The 16,184-nt window shown below is 45.6% G+C and overlaps 1 protein-coding gene across 7 annotated transcripts; it reads left to right on the forward strand.

Moving 5' to 3' along the window:
* Positions 1 to 2,188: 2,188 nt before the first annotated feature.
* Positions 2,189 to 15,347, forward strand: GHRL (ghrelin and obestatin prepropeptide). Of its 7 annotated transcripts, none has more exons than XM_074283935.1 (6): positions 2,189 to 2,292; positions 4,694 to 4,827; positions 6,444 to 6,582; positions 6,772 to 6,969; positions 12,270 to 12,378; positions 15,180 to 15,347. In XM_074283935.1, exons 2-6 carry the CDS (start codon positions 4,814 to 4,816, stop codon positions 15,197 to 15,199), a joined length of 480 nt encoding a protein of 159 aa, XP_074140036.1. In that variant the 5' UTR covers positions 2,189 to 2,292; positions 4,694 to 4,813; the 3' UTR covers positions 15,200 to 15,347. The 7 variants fall into 7 exon arrangements, with proteins under 7 accessions (XP_074140036.1, XP_074140042.1, XP_074140038.1 ...); XM_074283941.1 differs by having other exon boundaries at positions 6,772 to 6,870; XM_074283937.1 differs by having other exon boundaries at positions 2,194 to 2,292; positions 4,694 to 4,769.
* Positions 15,348 to 16,184: the final 837 nt, after the last annotated feature.

Consider the following 16,184-nt stretch of genomic DNA (forward strand, 5'->3'; position numbering starts at 1 on the left):
AGGCTCAGAAATTACACTGGGTACTTTTTATAAAGAAAATCAGCGTAAATCGGGTGGCTTCTCAACCGCCTTCTTGGAGCCCATGGAGCTCACCCCTTTACGCAGATTGGACGGGCCCTTGTGACTAGGGCAGTTTCCACATTCTTACATAAGCATTTCCTTTCCACGAAGATAAAGTGGTTGGTATTTACCTAAAATCAACACTGGCGGTGGCGCTGGGGAGATTTTCGCCCTGGTTAGAGAGGATGGATTCATTCCCCAGCTGGGGGACAGTTACCCAGAGACCTTCCCATGCCGGTTTCCTGTAAGCAACTTGCTTCAGGCCCCGGTTTGCCCCCAGGCAGATTGATATATGGGTGAGCCACATATATATATGTCATGTCTTACCAGAGCTCCAGACCCCTCCCCCCCTTCTCTCAGAGAACTCCCCAGCCTTCATCTGCTCCTGGTTTCTGAAAGCCCCCATCTTTGCCAGCTCTTGCTGGACCCTTCTGTGTGGCCAACGGTGATCCATGGTCCAGGTCTTTCACATTATCCCAAGGACCACCTTGATTCCCATCTCCTCAGAGCTCGAGCAGAGAACTGGGTAATCTAATAAGCTAATCTGAGATAAAGAGGCTAAGGACAATAAGGTTGGATATCCGAGTATTTTCACATGGATTATCTCACTGGATTCTAATGAGCCCCAATACCAGAGCGATGGTTCCTGATTGTCCCCATTCTCCAGCACAGGGAACTGAAGCCCGTTAGCTGGAAAGTAGGAACAAAAACAGCACCTAACTTTCAGGGTTGCTAAAAAAAAAAAATCAAATGAGATTATAGGAGTAAAGCTTATTGAGTCCTATGTAAATGAGAACTTTTGCTGCTATTCTCTCTTATTTTAATGTGAAGTTCGGATAGAAAGAGTCCTGAGAAGTCCTGATATTTTTTACATGTAGCCTACTGGACAGGTGTAGAACATGAATGCTTCTGTCATTGGATAAAAGTATCGGAGGGAAGGTCACCTTGGGGAGGTTCAGTGAAAAGAAAGCCTCTTAGCAGATGGGTCAACATCCTCTTCCTGGTTTTATTTCCTCATCTTAATATCTGTTTTATAAGTTATTAATTCCAGAGTTCTTAGAAATTTTGAATTCAGGGGCAGCTAGGTGGCGCAGTGGATAGAGCGCCAGCCATTAAGTCAGGAGGACCCGAGTTCGAATCTGCCCTCAGACACTTCACACTTCCTGGCTGTGTGACCCTGGGCAAGTCCCTTAACCCCAGGCTCAGCAGAAAAAAAAAGGAATTTTTAGTTCAGTCTATCAACATCTATTAGAAATGTTACTCTTAGATGTTTATGAATCGGTATTAAGTCTGGGCAATTAGGGGCAGTAGTTTTCTTTACGGTCCTGCTCAGCCTCCAGGCCTGTTTGCTTTCCAGCCTTCTGCACCCATCTGGGTCCGGCCGGCGTCCTTGTTTTGTGGGTGAGTGAGCTAAGGCTCGGAGGGGCTGTGACTCGGAGGGTCGCAGACAGCCCGAGCCCCTGTCCTCCCGCTGTTCTCCCGCGCCTCTGGGAGGCTCAGAGTGGAGCTCAGTCACAGGGCCTCCGCTGGGATCTCTGGGAGGAAGATGGGAGTCAGCCACGGGCACCGCGGCAGTCGCTGCTCCCGGTCCCGTCACGTGCGGGGTAAGTTATCTGCTAACTACGTTTAATGGCCCCGAGAAGTGTCAGGTTCAGGACCTCAGGGAGTCATGGTCCCCTTACCGCTCCAACTCCGGGACTCACTAGGGAGAGGAAACGCGGACGCACACATTGATACAAAAAAGGGAGGCTCGGCTCGCTCCCTGGCCCCGCCCGGAAGGCTCACCCGGGAAATCCGAGCTCTCGCACCGGCCCGGGGCCCGCTCTGTGGGGAGCGGTCACTTGGCTCCGGATGCTCCGGCCCGTGGTGGAGAAGAAGGCCTGGCGCTGGGCCGGGGCAGGCTGGCACGGCCAAGGTCACGAGGCCTTCAGCCTGGGTGGGCGAGTGCTCTAGAAAACGTGTTCCGCTGGCTCCCGGCCCGCCACAAGCGCTTCCCCCACTCCTTCCAAAGATGTGAAGAAAGAGCAAAGGAGCCCCGGGGAAGGCTGTAGGCAGGCCCGGGATCCCCCGATTCTGATTGGTTCTCTACCTCTGATGTCATAGGCATGGGGGCCCCGGGAGCTACTTCTCTGCAAGCATGGAAGATTCCAGGAGGGGACAGGGCAGGGGTGCCGAGCAGTCTGCCCCAGGAGAGAATAGGCCCCAAAACACGCGAGGGGTTTTTACCATAAGGTAAAATTTACAAAACTCGATGGCTGGTTGTACGTGAGAAACGAAGCAAAGGGGAGAATTCTGAGATTATTAACGTGTGGTTTGGGGAGGGGTCTGGCAGAGAGAGCAGGGGATGGCTCGGGTTCGGACTCGCCGAGTCCCGGACGTTTATGGGACCTGCATCCCGAGCCTTTCTCCTCACAACACCTGGGAGCTGCAGCTGGGTAACTGAGGCGGGAGACCGAGCTCGGGCCTAGGCCGTGCGGCCGGAGATGTCTGACGCAGGATCCGAACTCGGGCCTCCCTGGCGCTCACCCTCAGCCTCCCACGAACGGGCAGAGGCCTTCGGGGTCTCCCCGAGCAGACGGCAGAACCAGCGGCCCTGAGGGAAGCCCGCAGGGACAAGCCGAGACCCGAGGCCATGAGGGGCTCCCTCAGCACCCCAAAGAGGCAGGGGCTGCCCTGAGAAGTAGTGAGCTCCCCGGCCTCGGAGGTCTCCAAGCTCAGAGTGGCGCCCACTTGTGGGTGGAGCGGAATAAGCTTCTTGTCCAGTTACGCTTGGATGAGACGCATACCCCTCCGGCTCCGAAACTCTGGGCTTCTGAAACACGGACAAACAGCCGGAGGTGGGAGATGTCCCGCCACTGGGGGGGGGGGGAGGTTAATTAGGGCCCCCGCTTTCGAGGGTCCTATAGTTAGGAAAGGTGACGTCGTTAGTCCCAGGGGAGGGGCTTGAAGCCCTGCAGACTATGAAACTTCTGCGGCTTTCGCCCTTTATTTCCTGAGGCTCTGGATAGGTAGAAGACCTGAATTCAAATTCCGCCACTTCCACGTGGCCCAGTTAGTTCCTCTCGGTTCCCCCCCCCCCCTCCATAAAAGGCGCCTGATTCCTCTGAAGCCACGCCCAGTCTGACGTGACGTACGTTCAGTTGGGCGCATGCCGTCATGGCGGCCGGCTCCTCCCACCGGGCCTCCCCCCCCACTTCTGCTATCAAATTCATCTTTCAGATGCTCCAAGGTTAGCCAGCAAGTAGCAAAGAAGCATCATCCGAACCCAGCTCCTCCAAGCCCAAGCCGACTCCCCTCCCACTGACAATGGCACAATAAGGATCGGGACAGTCCTGACTCCACCCAGACTGCTTTTTATAAGCACTGGAGGCCTTGGGTCCTATCCATAGCTTCCCCTTTTTTTTCCTGAGGCAATTGGGGTTACGTGACTTGCCCAGGGTCACACAGCCAGGAAGTGTTAAGTGTCTGAGATCAGATTTGAACTTGGGTCCTCCTGACTTCCCGGCTGGTGCTCTACCCACCGCGCCACCTGGCTGACCCCCATAGCACTTTTCAAACCCCAGCGTCATTTGGCGGCATAGGCCAAGGTCTGAGTTCAAGTCCAGCCTCAGGGGCAGGGCAGCCGTCTGATCCTGAGGATGAGGATAGCACCTCCCTCCCGGGCTGCTGCCGGAATATAATGAGGGGATATTTATAAAGCACTATATATACTGTTATAGTTGTCACTGTAACTTCTCAACACTAAAAATGGAATATACCCCCAAGAACGAGATTAAAAACCTGCCAGGACGGGTTGTCGGGTGTGCAGGTTCTCCCTTGGACACTCACAGAACCCCTGGGCTCCCCAGGCCAGGCCTGCATTCTCTGTCCCCTCGCCTCCCCATCCCGTCCCTGGCTCAGTGCCCCAGCAGTGGGTGTCTGAGCCCATCCCCTCCTGCTCAGTGGCTCCCACCGCGCCCGATCCAGCCACAGTAGCCTCACACTCAGGCCTGGCTCTCTCATGGCTCTCCCCTCCGCCTCCTCGGCTCCCTTCTAGACTCCCCAGTCCTCGGGGCCTCCTCAGAGCTGGTGCTTCTCCTTTGAGATTCCCTTCTATGTACCTTAATCCTTACCCTAAGGTTTACCCTAGAACCCTAAGAGCCCAGTGTTCTTAGCACTGCACATGGCACAGAGTAGTGCTTACTAACGCTGTGATGGAGTGATTGATGGAGAAACTAAGTTGCAGAGAAGAGGAGGGACTGAGCCAAAGTCCATAAAGCGAGTTAGGGGCCCAGGTGGGAGTGGGTCCCGATGTCCTGGTTCCCAGGGACCGATGGCATGTCTGCCCCCCCCCCTTCTGCTTTCTGGTGACAGCTGGAACAGACTCTTCCCCCCACACAACCCAGTCCTCCCTGCAGACCCCCCTGACCTCCCTTATCGATTTCCATGGCGTGACATGAGCATGTGCAGTTTCCAGGTGCAGGAAACATCACCCCGTTCCAGGGCCGAGCTTCCAGGGGCGTTGCCTTAGAACAAACTCTAGTCCCGCTATATAAGAGCCCAGAGTAGAAGGAGGTCAGTCCTCTGTGAGATCCCGCAGGTGAGAAAACCAGTCTAAGATTTCTTGACTTTACCTGTGCTTATTTCTTTGCAGGTTTAATTCACGGCACCGACCTTGGCCAAGCTGCTTCCCTGCCCTGGGAATTTCCTGATCTATAAAACAGAGATTGGTGGGTGGACACGATGCAAAGCCATCCCTAGGAATCCTGGGCAAATGCAGGTGGCTTTGTGAGTGGAGGAGGAGGGGGACATAGGCTGGGACACCAAAGAGCATTTCTGGGCTTTGTCGCTGGTGCCCCATCCCCTTACCAGCCCTCTCTCTGGGCTGAGAGGTCCCAGGGTAAGCCCTCCCTCTGGGAAGGAAAGTGCCCCCGTGACTCCTTTTCCTGCTTGGACACCAGGCCCCCCCTGGACTGCCTAGGGAGTGAGCTGCTCGGCTTCTCTTTAGCAGGGCAGAGCAACATCCCCTCAGCAGCCCCCTCCCTTGTATCCTGGGCCATTCTCCTCCAGAGGGCTGACAGGGCTTTGCCTGGGCTGCCCAGCCTGAGTTAAAGCAGGCTGTGCTAGGGGGAGTCCCTGGGACTCCCCTGACGTTGTTAGTTCTGAATCCTATGGGGCCCAAAAGCTCTTTCTCTGGTTATGAGGCCATTGACCTCCATACCGATCATCTCACAGGAGTTAGACTCCCTCCCACTTTCTCTTTCTTTAAATTAACCAACAAGCATTTTTTGAGCCCCCAACGTGTTCCAGGTGCGAGGATACGGGTCCAAAAAAAGGGAACCATCCCTACTCCCGTTAGCTTTCATATGCAAAGTGCTTTGTGACCTTTAAAGTGCTCCAGAAATAACATCTTCACACTCCCCAACAGGGTCTGGGAACAGAGGGCTCACATCACCCTTGGCAAGAGGCCACTACGGAGCCACAGCCGAGGAAGATCTGAGTTCGAATGTGACCTCAGGTCCTAGTTCTATAACACCGGGCAAGCCGCTTACACCGTTTGCCCTCAGTTTCCTCATCTGTAGAATAGGGATTATAATAATACCTACCCTTTCAGGTTCAACGTTATAAGGGATAATACCCGGCACACTGTAGAGGCTATATAAATGTTATCTATTATTTTTGCTGTTCTTTATTAAAGATTGGAAGAGGAAGCTATAAGATTGGAGAAATTATGTGTAGGACTGGGAAAACAAATTCTCTAGTTTCAGTACTGGTCCTATCATGGTGCATGGGCATGATAGAGCCATGATCTGGGTTCAACCCTTCCCTCGGAGGTTGCCAGCCTAACAGCCTTGCTAAGAATATTTTGACAGATTGATTTAGGCCATTTACTTAACTTCCCGGGACCTCAGTTTCTCCATTAAAATGGAGTGGGGGAAGAAGGGAAGAAAAATGAGAGAACACCAGGCTTAACCTCTGAGGTCCCCTTCCAGCTCTAACTCTATCACTGTGCAAATCTCTCTAGGGACATAGGTTATTCAGTAGAATTAAAAGAAATCAGACAGAAGTAAAAGAAACAGGCCTTTGAGCACAGGTGGGGGCAAGGGAAAGAAGAGGGGCTGAGAGTAGGGGGTCCCTGGGGCCAGGCTGGCTGCCCACTGAGCAGTCATACAGAGCAAAGCTTAAACTGCAGCTTCTGACCCAATGTGGGGTCTTGTAACTGAATGTGGGGGTCACAGAATTAGGATTTATTATCAGGAAATGTTGATTTTACATATACCTATGTACCCAGGATCATGTGAACATTTCTCAGGGAAAAAGGTAAAGTCTGAGAATAGCTGGCCCGGGGGGTGTCTCTTGGCCAGTGGGAAGGAGGTGCCGTCTCACTGCCTTTCTCTCTTTAGGCCCTGGCTGCTTCCTGTCCCCTCCAAGAAGATGCTTCCCAAGGTGGCCATCGGCAGCCTGCTCCTTCTCAGTGTGCTCTGGATTGATGTGGCCTGGACAGGCTCCAGTTTCCTGAGCCCTGAGCACCCCAAGACCCAGGCCAGTATTCATAAAGGGCTGTTGTCTCTGCTCTTGTAACTGTGTGAATATTCTCAAGGCATCAAACCTCTCTGAGCCGCTTCCTCTCAAATTCCTCCCAAACCCCTCACCCCTCTCCACCCACCAAGGAACTCTGGAGAGAATCAGAGGGGCTCCTTCCCTGAAGGAAACATTCTGTTTTTCCCACAGCGGAAGGAATCGAAAAAGCCACCTGCCAAACTTCAGCCCCGAGACATGGAAGACCCTTTCAGCCAGCCCGGAGGAGTGGAGAAGGGTTTGGAAATCCAGGTTGGTGCTGGATCTGATGATGCTCAGAGGGCACAGGGGAAGGAGGAACAGGTTAGGAAGAAGGACGGCTCATTCATCATTCCAGGCACTGTGAGCGAGGTACAATTATGGGACCCCATCCCTGCTCTCAGGGACTTCAGGCTACTCACTTGGAGGGTCAACATTGCTAGGTTAAAGAGGTAGTGTTCATTGTAAAGTTCTACTGGAAATCAAGAGACCCGGTTTCTAGTCCTGGCTCTCTTCCCCTTGAGTTCCATGTGTAGGATGAACCAGGTGAATGAACATTGACCCCATCGCACAAATACACACAACACACAAGAAAGAAAGGGTTACAGAGGGCACAAGCAGATTTCTAGCATAGTAAATTTTCTTCAATTATGAACTCACATGTCCAAGTTCCCAGCTAGGTGTTCCTTCTCTTGCTCCACTATAGCACAATGCTATTTATCGGACCCCTTTCCAGGGAGTCCAACTAACTGCCAGATGGACTCATTGCATTCTTCTTTCCATTTGAGGATGGTTAATCATCATCCATTAACATATTCTCCATTAACATTAACATCCATTATCCTAAACACAAAATGGCAGAATTGCAAGATCTCAAAGGTCAACTAATCCACAAATTGCTGCCCAGAGCTAGGAAGGGTCAGGATCACAGAGTCAATGGCAGAGTGGGACTAGAATCCCAATCTCCAGGTATTTCCTTTTCATTCAATTGCTTTTGATAAGCCAACGGGAGATGGAAATGAAATGATTTGACCTGAATACTAAGGCCCTAGAAAACACATTGTCCAATGCTCCACTCCTACTCAAGGACAGAAAGCAGTTTGTCACAATTCGGATCTGTGTTCTGCTCCTGGCTATACCAACAATCACAGAACACTGAGCAGTCACTCCACTGAGATCAGCTAGCTCTAAAAGCTATTTAGTTCAAGTCAGGAAATATTGATTAAAAGCCTGCTATATGCAAGGCACTGTGCTATTCACTGATGATAACCCCCCAAAATTTACTTAGCTCCTGCCATCAAAGCATTTTTTTACATGTCACTGAAGGATAGAGTTTGGAGGTAGGAGATCTATCTACACATATAAGCATGGTACAAGGAAACTGTGGAGATAGAAAATTAACAAGTGGAGAGATCAGGGAAGGCTCCAAGGATGAGGCTTTAAGAAAGCGAAGAGTCCAAGAGGTATAAATGGAGGATGAGTATAATCTGTCCAAAAGGCCATTTATGTACATATGAGCAGGGGTTCAGGAAACAACTGTCTAGTACTAGAGTAGTTTGAAATGAGTGTGGCAAAGTAGATGGAAATCAGTATTTGAAGGACATTATTATAAATGCCAAGCTTAGAACTTGGTATTTTATCCCAAAGACAATGAGAACCCCCTGCAGTTTTTTAAGGAAGGGATGACGTGACCAGATCCTTTAACTAAGGAAGATTCTTTTCACGGCCATGGGGAAAGGATGGTTTAGTCAAGGGACAGAAAGTGGGATGCCATTTATGAGGCTGGTACAGTTGTCCAGGACGGAGGCAATGAGAGCCTAAATTAAGTGCAGAGGTTACAGATGTTAAGAGATGGAGAGTTAAGGCTTGGTACCTGATAGGTTATGAAGAATGAGAGAGAACAATTCCAAGGCTGTATACCCGGGCAACCTGTAAGCATAATAGGAAAGTGTGGATGGAGGGACAGGTTTAGGGAAGATAGTAAATTCAACTTTATATACACTGAGTTTGAGATTCTAGGGGACATCTGAATCCAGCAAGCAGTTAATTCTATAGAAGAGATATTAGGGCTAGACACATAGATTTGAGAATCATCTCCTTGAAGCTCATCAAAGGAGAGAGAGGAGATAAGAAAAGACCGAAGGGGCTGCTAGGATGTTTGAGCAACGGCAACTGAGATACAGCAGCCAGACAAGGAGAAGGCAAAGCAGGAGAGAGGAATGCCACAAAAGCTGAGGGAGGATCCTGGAGGAATGGATGGGATAAAAAGCTACAGAGTAAGCAATAAAGAGGAGGAGGATTGAAAACAGGCTGCTACATTTTGGTGATGAACAGATGTTGGAGAGAAAATTCAGGAATGACAGGGTGGAAAGTTAGATTATGAGGGTTGGAGAAATTAGTGGGTGGAGGAAACAGAGGTAACCAGTGAGCTATTTGTCTCCATTAGAAATTTTTTCCAAAAAAAAAAAAAAGAAAAAAAAAGAAAGAAAAAACTTATTTATAATAGTTTGGAAGTAAGAGTGAGAAGAGATGAGATGATTGTATGAGATGGATGGCAGGGTCAAATGAAGATTTTTCAGAATGCCATGGACTGGAATGTATTTGGAGGCAAGAGTCAACATGCAGTTGGCTCTGATAAAGAAAAGGGCCAATTCTTCCCCAGAAAAAAAGAGCAAAGGATGAGAGGATGGATGTAATTATAGAGGAGTTTTGATGAGTGGAGTAGGGGACATGAGGAAGCTTGCCTTGATTTTCTCATTCCACTAGGAAGTGCAAGAATCAGGGAGAATACTGGAAGTCAGGAGGGCTTTGAAAAAAGGGTTGAGCACTTCACAGAGTAGAGCATGGGATAAAGGAAAAAAGGAGAATGCACATTTTGCCATGTAACATAAGGGGTCCACTGAGATGAAATAAAATTAAATTACAGTAGACCCAGTCAGCACAGTGATGTGGTTTTATTTCTCCAGCTGTTAGCCTTTCAGCAGAGAAGGCAAATAGCAGTTGGAAAAGGCAAAAGAATCAAAAGTATAGTTGGTTAACAACAAATAATGGGGCTAATCACATAGAAGGGAAAAATAGGGCCATGTAAGAATGATGGATTTGGTGATAGGCTAGAGAATGCAGAAATGATCCATCACAGATTTAGAAGTGACTCAGCGGGAGGTTGAAGGACAAGAGATTGTGATCAGAGAGAAGAACTTCAGAATTTGAAAATAGAGGTGGCCCAATATGAGATGGTGGTGAGTGAGATCAATAGTGGTCATTTTTATGAATGACTAACAATAAAGCTATAGTAACAGTAACTGAGATAGTTGATTAGCTTAGAGACCATTATTTTTGAGGAGCCCCCAACATGTATATAGGAAGGGGGTTGAGGTAAATGATGCATATACTGAACTTGAGAAGAATACTCTAGATATAAGTAAGTCACAGCAAGGAGAATCTGAATGGGATACTCTAAACAGATGAATTAAAGCTCATAGGAAGAAATTTGTGTTAAGAATCTGGAAGGAGCAATGGAGAGAGAGGAGTATGTCAACTGCTCCTGGGGAAACATGAAATAAGAGCCAAGCAGCACAGTAGGTGGTAGCCATGAACACCCTGGTTTCTATGAAAGTTGGATGGAGACATTAAGGATTGAAAGGAAGTTTTTTCACAATGTTCATATTGGGGTAGAAAGTACAATGGAAAAGGAGGAAAGAGATTAGTTAGGATAAATTGAGTTGAATATAAAAGTAGAGAAGAATTCAGAAGAGAAAGGCAATTTTTGCAACTTTAAATCCCTAGAATGAAGGAAACAAAAAGTACAAATTTGTTAACTTCAAGAAAGGTCATATTGTTTGGACTTCTAACTTCCAAAGTCCTGTGATAATGGTGGGAGGGTGTTAGGATTACCAGGTGAGAATTCAGGTTGTCTGGACAATTACAAGGTGAGAACTCAGGTTGACTTGACAGTTCTCTGGCTCAGACCTTTGGCTCAGGCCTTTAAAGGGAGTTTACACCTTAGGAATTCTAAGAGGAACAAGTTCACTGAGTGTAAGTAATTCCCACAAGCCCCTGGGAGTACCCACAAGTCCATTCTCTGGGAGGATAAAAAGAGGCAACAGTGAGTCTGGATTGGGGAAGGATAAAAGCTGGAGGAGATTCAGAGCCAGGATTCAGGAAGAAGAAGAGGCTGGCTGGAGGCTCCAGAAGCCTCCCAAGAAACCTGCTCATAGAGGAAAAGATTATACAGAAAAGAAACCTCTTCCCAGAGAAGGATTACAACTGAGAGACGATCAGAACATTACAAATTGGCGTTCCCACACGTGGGGCAAGGACTTTTCCTTATCCTGGCAAGGACTTATTCTGAAGCCCTTCAGAGGAGCTAGACTGGACCATAGCAGGAGGGCACTGATGTGGATCGATCTTCTCCAAAAATCAAGAAATTGGAATTGAAGGCAGTAGCGAGTTTAGACAGGAGATACGGACCCCAGGGATCAAACCAGCTCCTACATGGCACACCTGCTCAGTAATTACCTCTCAAGACATCAGACAATGAGAAATGTCCAGAGATTGCAAATCAATGGAGTATGATACATTTGGTGTAGACCTGGTAAACAAGACCCTGTTCTTTAGGCATTCATTATAAGATATCTCTACCCCCACCCTATCCCAAATTTTATTTAGGAGGTCTTGATCAGAACAGCTCTGAGACTAACAAGCCTATAATTCTATGAGAAAGCTACAACTAGATTTTTTTTCTCCCTCCTTTTTAAAGAAAAGACTACTCTGGATACTTTTAAGCTCCAATTCATCTCCTGACATTGTTGGTAAGGATTGGGCACTAATTTTTTTCCATTTTAGAAAAACTGAGTCACAGATTCAGTGACTTGATTTGTGTCACCAGTAATAAAGCCAGATTTTCTATTCAGTATTCTGGAGTCTAGACCAGGCCCTCAGGATCCTTATTAGCTTAAGGATACCAAGTACCAAGAAATCCTGTGACATCAGAAGCAATCTGGATCAGGATAGAAGAGAAAAAGAGAGAGTGAGTGAAAAAAAGAGAAGCAAAGAGAGAAAAGAGGAATGTTAAGAAAAGACTTCACACCTCATACCCAAGATTGACTATAGAATCAGTGAGATTTCAAAAGCACTAAGCAAAATACTCTGCTTTTAAAAATATATTTCCCACCTGTAGTCAAAGTGATTAAAATTCCACAATTATTTATTCCTTTGAGTTTTTGAAGATTTCTTTACCTTCCAGAATCTGCTGAGACAATTTGAATGGCCTTGGTTGGATGGGTAGGAGGTGCCGGGAAGAGTGGGCAACTTAAGCTCGCCATTAGCTAATTTCTTGATGGGGAAAATGAAATCTGAGGGGATAAGCCTTAGACTCCTAGGATGGAAGGGAAGAAGGAAGAACAGTTCAGGTGTCTGAGCCCTAGACACTAACTAGTCTAACATTTTTCAGCTTCAATACTAGTGTTAGTGATTTCTGTGTCCCTGATCTATATTCTCTCCAATGTCCGTGCTTGGTTAAGAATCTGACTTTGAAAAGTATTCTATGCTGAATCTTCCTAAAGGAAGCAGGCAACAAGGAAAGTCCCATTTGTCTCTAACCCTGGGTTTTTGTGTGTGTGTGTGTTGTTTTTTTTTTTTTTTTTTTTTGGGGGGGGGTCTCCTTTCTATAGTTCAACGCTCCCTTTGACATTGGAATTAAAGTGGCAGAGGCTCAGTATCAGCAGTATGGTCACGCCCTGGAAAAGGTCTTACAGGAGATCCTTTTGGATGAGAACCAAGGTAATTTCTTAAATATAGGAAAACAACAACAACAAGAAAGGTCAACAACTAGCATTTATTTAGGCTTTCAGGTTTGCAAAACATTTTATACATATGATCTCACTTGATCACAAGATTTAGAGCTGGAGAGAAACTTAAGAGATTCTCTAATTCAACTCTCTCAGGTGGTGAGGGAGGAAAGTTAACTGAAGCCCTGGGTCATTCATTTAAACATTCCAGTTTCTACAGAATACAGAACACTGTGTGTTAGCCTCAGGGCACAATAGAAGATTTCAGCCTCTTTCCTCAATAAGCTTTTAGGCCAATAGTGGGGATAAGACAAACACATAAGGAGAAAGGGGGGAAGCTGTTCAATCAATAAGAAGCCCTCTTCTGGAAGTTCATGATGGTGGAATGGAACAGATCACCCGTCCACTTAAGAGCACAGATATTCTTTGAGAGCCTTCAACACTCATTACACAGAAAACTTTGACACAACCAATACCTAACAAGTGTATTAGAGAAGTACAAAGTCTGCAGAAGGAAATCCTCATTGATCAGGAGAAATTAGAGAAAATTTCCTAAAGGAAATAGCGTATGAACTGGTTGAGTTTTAAAGGAGAGCTTTGATGGGCAAATTGGGGCTGAGAAGGTACCTGGACCAGAAAACAGTGTGAATAAAGAAAGGGAGCAGGAGGATGCCCAAGGTTGTTGGGGTACAAAGTAGGTCAGTGTAGCTAGAGTAGAATGCAAGGAAGAAAATACTATGCAATAAGGCCAAGAAAGAAGGAAGCCACAAGTCTATGCAATTGCCCAAATACTCGCCAGGAATCTGACCTTGTGCCTATATTTCCCATTGTCTGGTGAGAAATACAGGGGGCTTGTAAAGAAGACTACCTCTCATTCAAGGTGGTCAAGCTTAAAGATCAAATTTTTTTTAAAAAGAATCAAATGAGATTACATATGTGAAACACTTTTTTTTTTTTTTTTTTTTTTTTTTTTTTTTTTTGGCAAATCTTAAAGTTCTGTATAAATGCTAGTATAAGCTTCCTCTGGTGGGGTTCTCATTTTGAGAACATTTGGGCTAGGGTGGCTCTCACCAAAACTGTGATGTAGTCTTTTCAGTACCTTGGCCAGGCCTGGTCTGAAACACCTCAAGTTTCTTACAGGTAAAGGATGTCTAGGCCATTATTTAATAGGTAACTTTAAAGAAAATTCCCCCTAAATGTCTATGTGACCAGTGGTGAAAAATTCTGAGTTGGGCAGTTCCTACCTTGCTATCCCCTAAGAATAAAATTACCTTCCCCAGCCCGTTTTGAGGAAGGTAAGAGGGAGTGGGGGTAGATAGGATTTGACGCTATAGCCAATGCCAGCAGAGGGCACTTTCTTCCAATAGTAGCCCAGTCCAATGCTGCTATGCTTTTGTACTTTGCCTTCCATTATATTACTCTGTCCTTACATCATCCCAGTGAGATAAGGAGAGCATGTGATTTTTATTCTCCTTTTACTGATGAGGAAACAGACAACATTTAAATTTGACCTCTCAGTTCTCACTATCAAAGTCTCTAACTTAACTTTACATCAGATTGAGTTCATTTTTAGGATATTTAATAATGATAATAAGAATTGATGGGACTAGCTTCTCAAGAGGTAGGGTGGAAAAGTAGAAAGCCTTAGAGTCAGGAAGACCAAGGTTTAGATCCCAATTCTCATACATACTGACCATATACATACTAAGGGAAATAGGTCACTAAAACTCATTCCTAGGCTCTAGGCAGCTGACTATAAATTGCAAAAGTGACTGATAAGAGTTTCTGCATCCTAGAGTTCCATTACTAATAAAAATGGCATATCCAGTTCTTATTCTAAAAAATAGCTTAAATTTATTATACAGATACTCATGTAACAATAATTAGCATTTATAAAGCTATAATTCAAAGCCATTTGAATAACTCATTTAGCTTTTCCTCTTCCTGCCCAATTTTGGGATTTTTTTGTTGGTCATTAGCACTCAGGAATAATAAAATCAGAGATCCAAGATGACTCTGGAGATTCACAAGTGCAAGAATTCCTTCCAAGTTATTCCATCCAATTAATGCTAGCCATCCAACCTCCTCCCCCACTTCAATGTGTCCAGTGATTAAAAGCTCACAATTTTGCTAAGTGTCCCAATGATGGCTGTGAAAACACTTTGGGCTATGTGAATGTTAGGGGTGATTTTGACTATTTCCTACACTTCTCAACTAGATAAAACTGAGGTGCTTGCTTAGACAGCCAGATGGTGAAATGGAGAAAAGATTGGAGTTGGAGTCATAAAGATTCAAGTTCAAATTTGGCCTAAAACATTATAATCCTGAATAAATGATCTCTAAAGCATCTCAGTTTTCTCATCTGAAGGAAAGGTTGTTATAAAGATAAAATAAAATCATTCATAAAGCACTTCACCAGCCATAAAGCACTCTATTAGCCTTCTCTAATCTGACAGCCAGTTAGTAAAATAATAAGAATGTGGAATTTGGGAAGAGAAATACTTGGTTCATATCCCACCTCAAACACTTAATAGTTGTGTAAGCCTGGGCAAATCACTTAAGCGCTTCTCAACTTCATTTCCTCATATATAAATAGGGAACATAATAGTATTTTCTCAAGGGTTGTCATGAGGATCAAAAGAGATCATGTGTAAGGTGCTTTCCCAACCTTACAATACTCTATATATACAGAGTGGAAACTGTTGTTTTGGTTTGTTTTTTAATTGCATCAGCAAGCTGAATTACACATGGGGATTTTTATTTGATCTGACCTACTTTCTCTTTCTTTTTCAGGAAATAGAGGAGAAAACTGACACTGGAGAGAGAGAGAGAAAGATGAGCCCACACATTTTTCTAACCAACATGCATCATTCCTAGTTTCGCATTCATATTTGCTTCCCTGATAACTGTGTATTAACTATATGCTGGGGAGAGAAATAAAATTCCCATTGTAGTCCAAGACCTAAAAAGGGGAACTTATTTCACCATAGACAAGTACATTCTTGGGAAAGAATTTGAACATTGGGCCAATAGCATCAGGAAGACATATTCCATTGTGAGGGAGCAGTGCTCATTAAGTGCAAACTAGATAAAATCCAAATTTTTTAAAACCCTAACTGAAGGCTGACAATTCAAAAGGTGGGGAGTATCTTCACACAGGATCCCCTCTGGGTGGGATTCTTTTTAAATATTAGAACTCTCCAGAGTGCACAGGTTTGTTTCTAGATTATTCACCAGACTATTCACAAGCCACAACTGGGAAAGTCTTTTTGATGTCACAGCTTACCAGACCACCATGGATGACTATAAATTTCTCTGAAATTATATGGAAGTCAAATGAGAAAAGAATTGACCTACCCTAGTTCATTCTACTTTCCTATTCCCTCTCTATCTTCTGGCAGCATATCACAGTCCATATTGAAGCTTTTCTGATATTGAACTTGATGGCCAGTGAGCTTTGTTGTTCAATAGCCGTTAGTTATGCCCCTAATCTCAGTGGCCTAAGTAGGTCACATATGTGATTAGATTTTAAGGGAATTTCCAGTGTCCTCCCAGGTCTGTCCTAAAATGATACATTGCAAAGGGCACTGAACTTGAGTCAAGGGAAAACTGGATTTGAATTCCAGCTCATACACTTACTAGTGATGGGTCCCTGCCCAAATTATTACATCTCTACTATACTCACTTAGTTTTGTTAAATGGGGATGGTAACATAATAGAGGCAGACAAAATCAAGAAGACTTAGATTGAAGTCTTTTATCTGATACATACTGTAATAACCCACTCAACTCTCAAGAT

This window comes from Sminthopsis crassicaudata, chromosome 1 (genome assembly GCF_048593235.1).
Source record: "Sminthopsis crassicaudata isolate SCR6 chromosome 1, ASM4859323v1, whole genome shotgun sequence".
NCBI classification, from domain to species: Eukaryota; Metazoa; Chordata; class Mammalia; order Dasyuromorphia; family Dasyuridae; genus Sminthopsis; species Sminthopsis crassicaudata.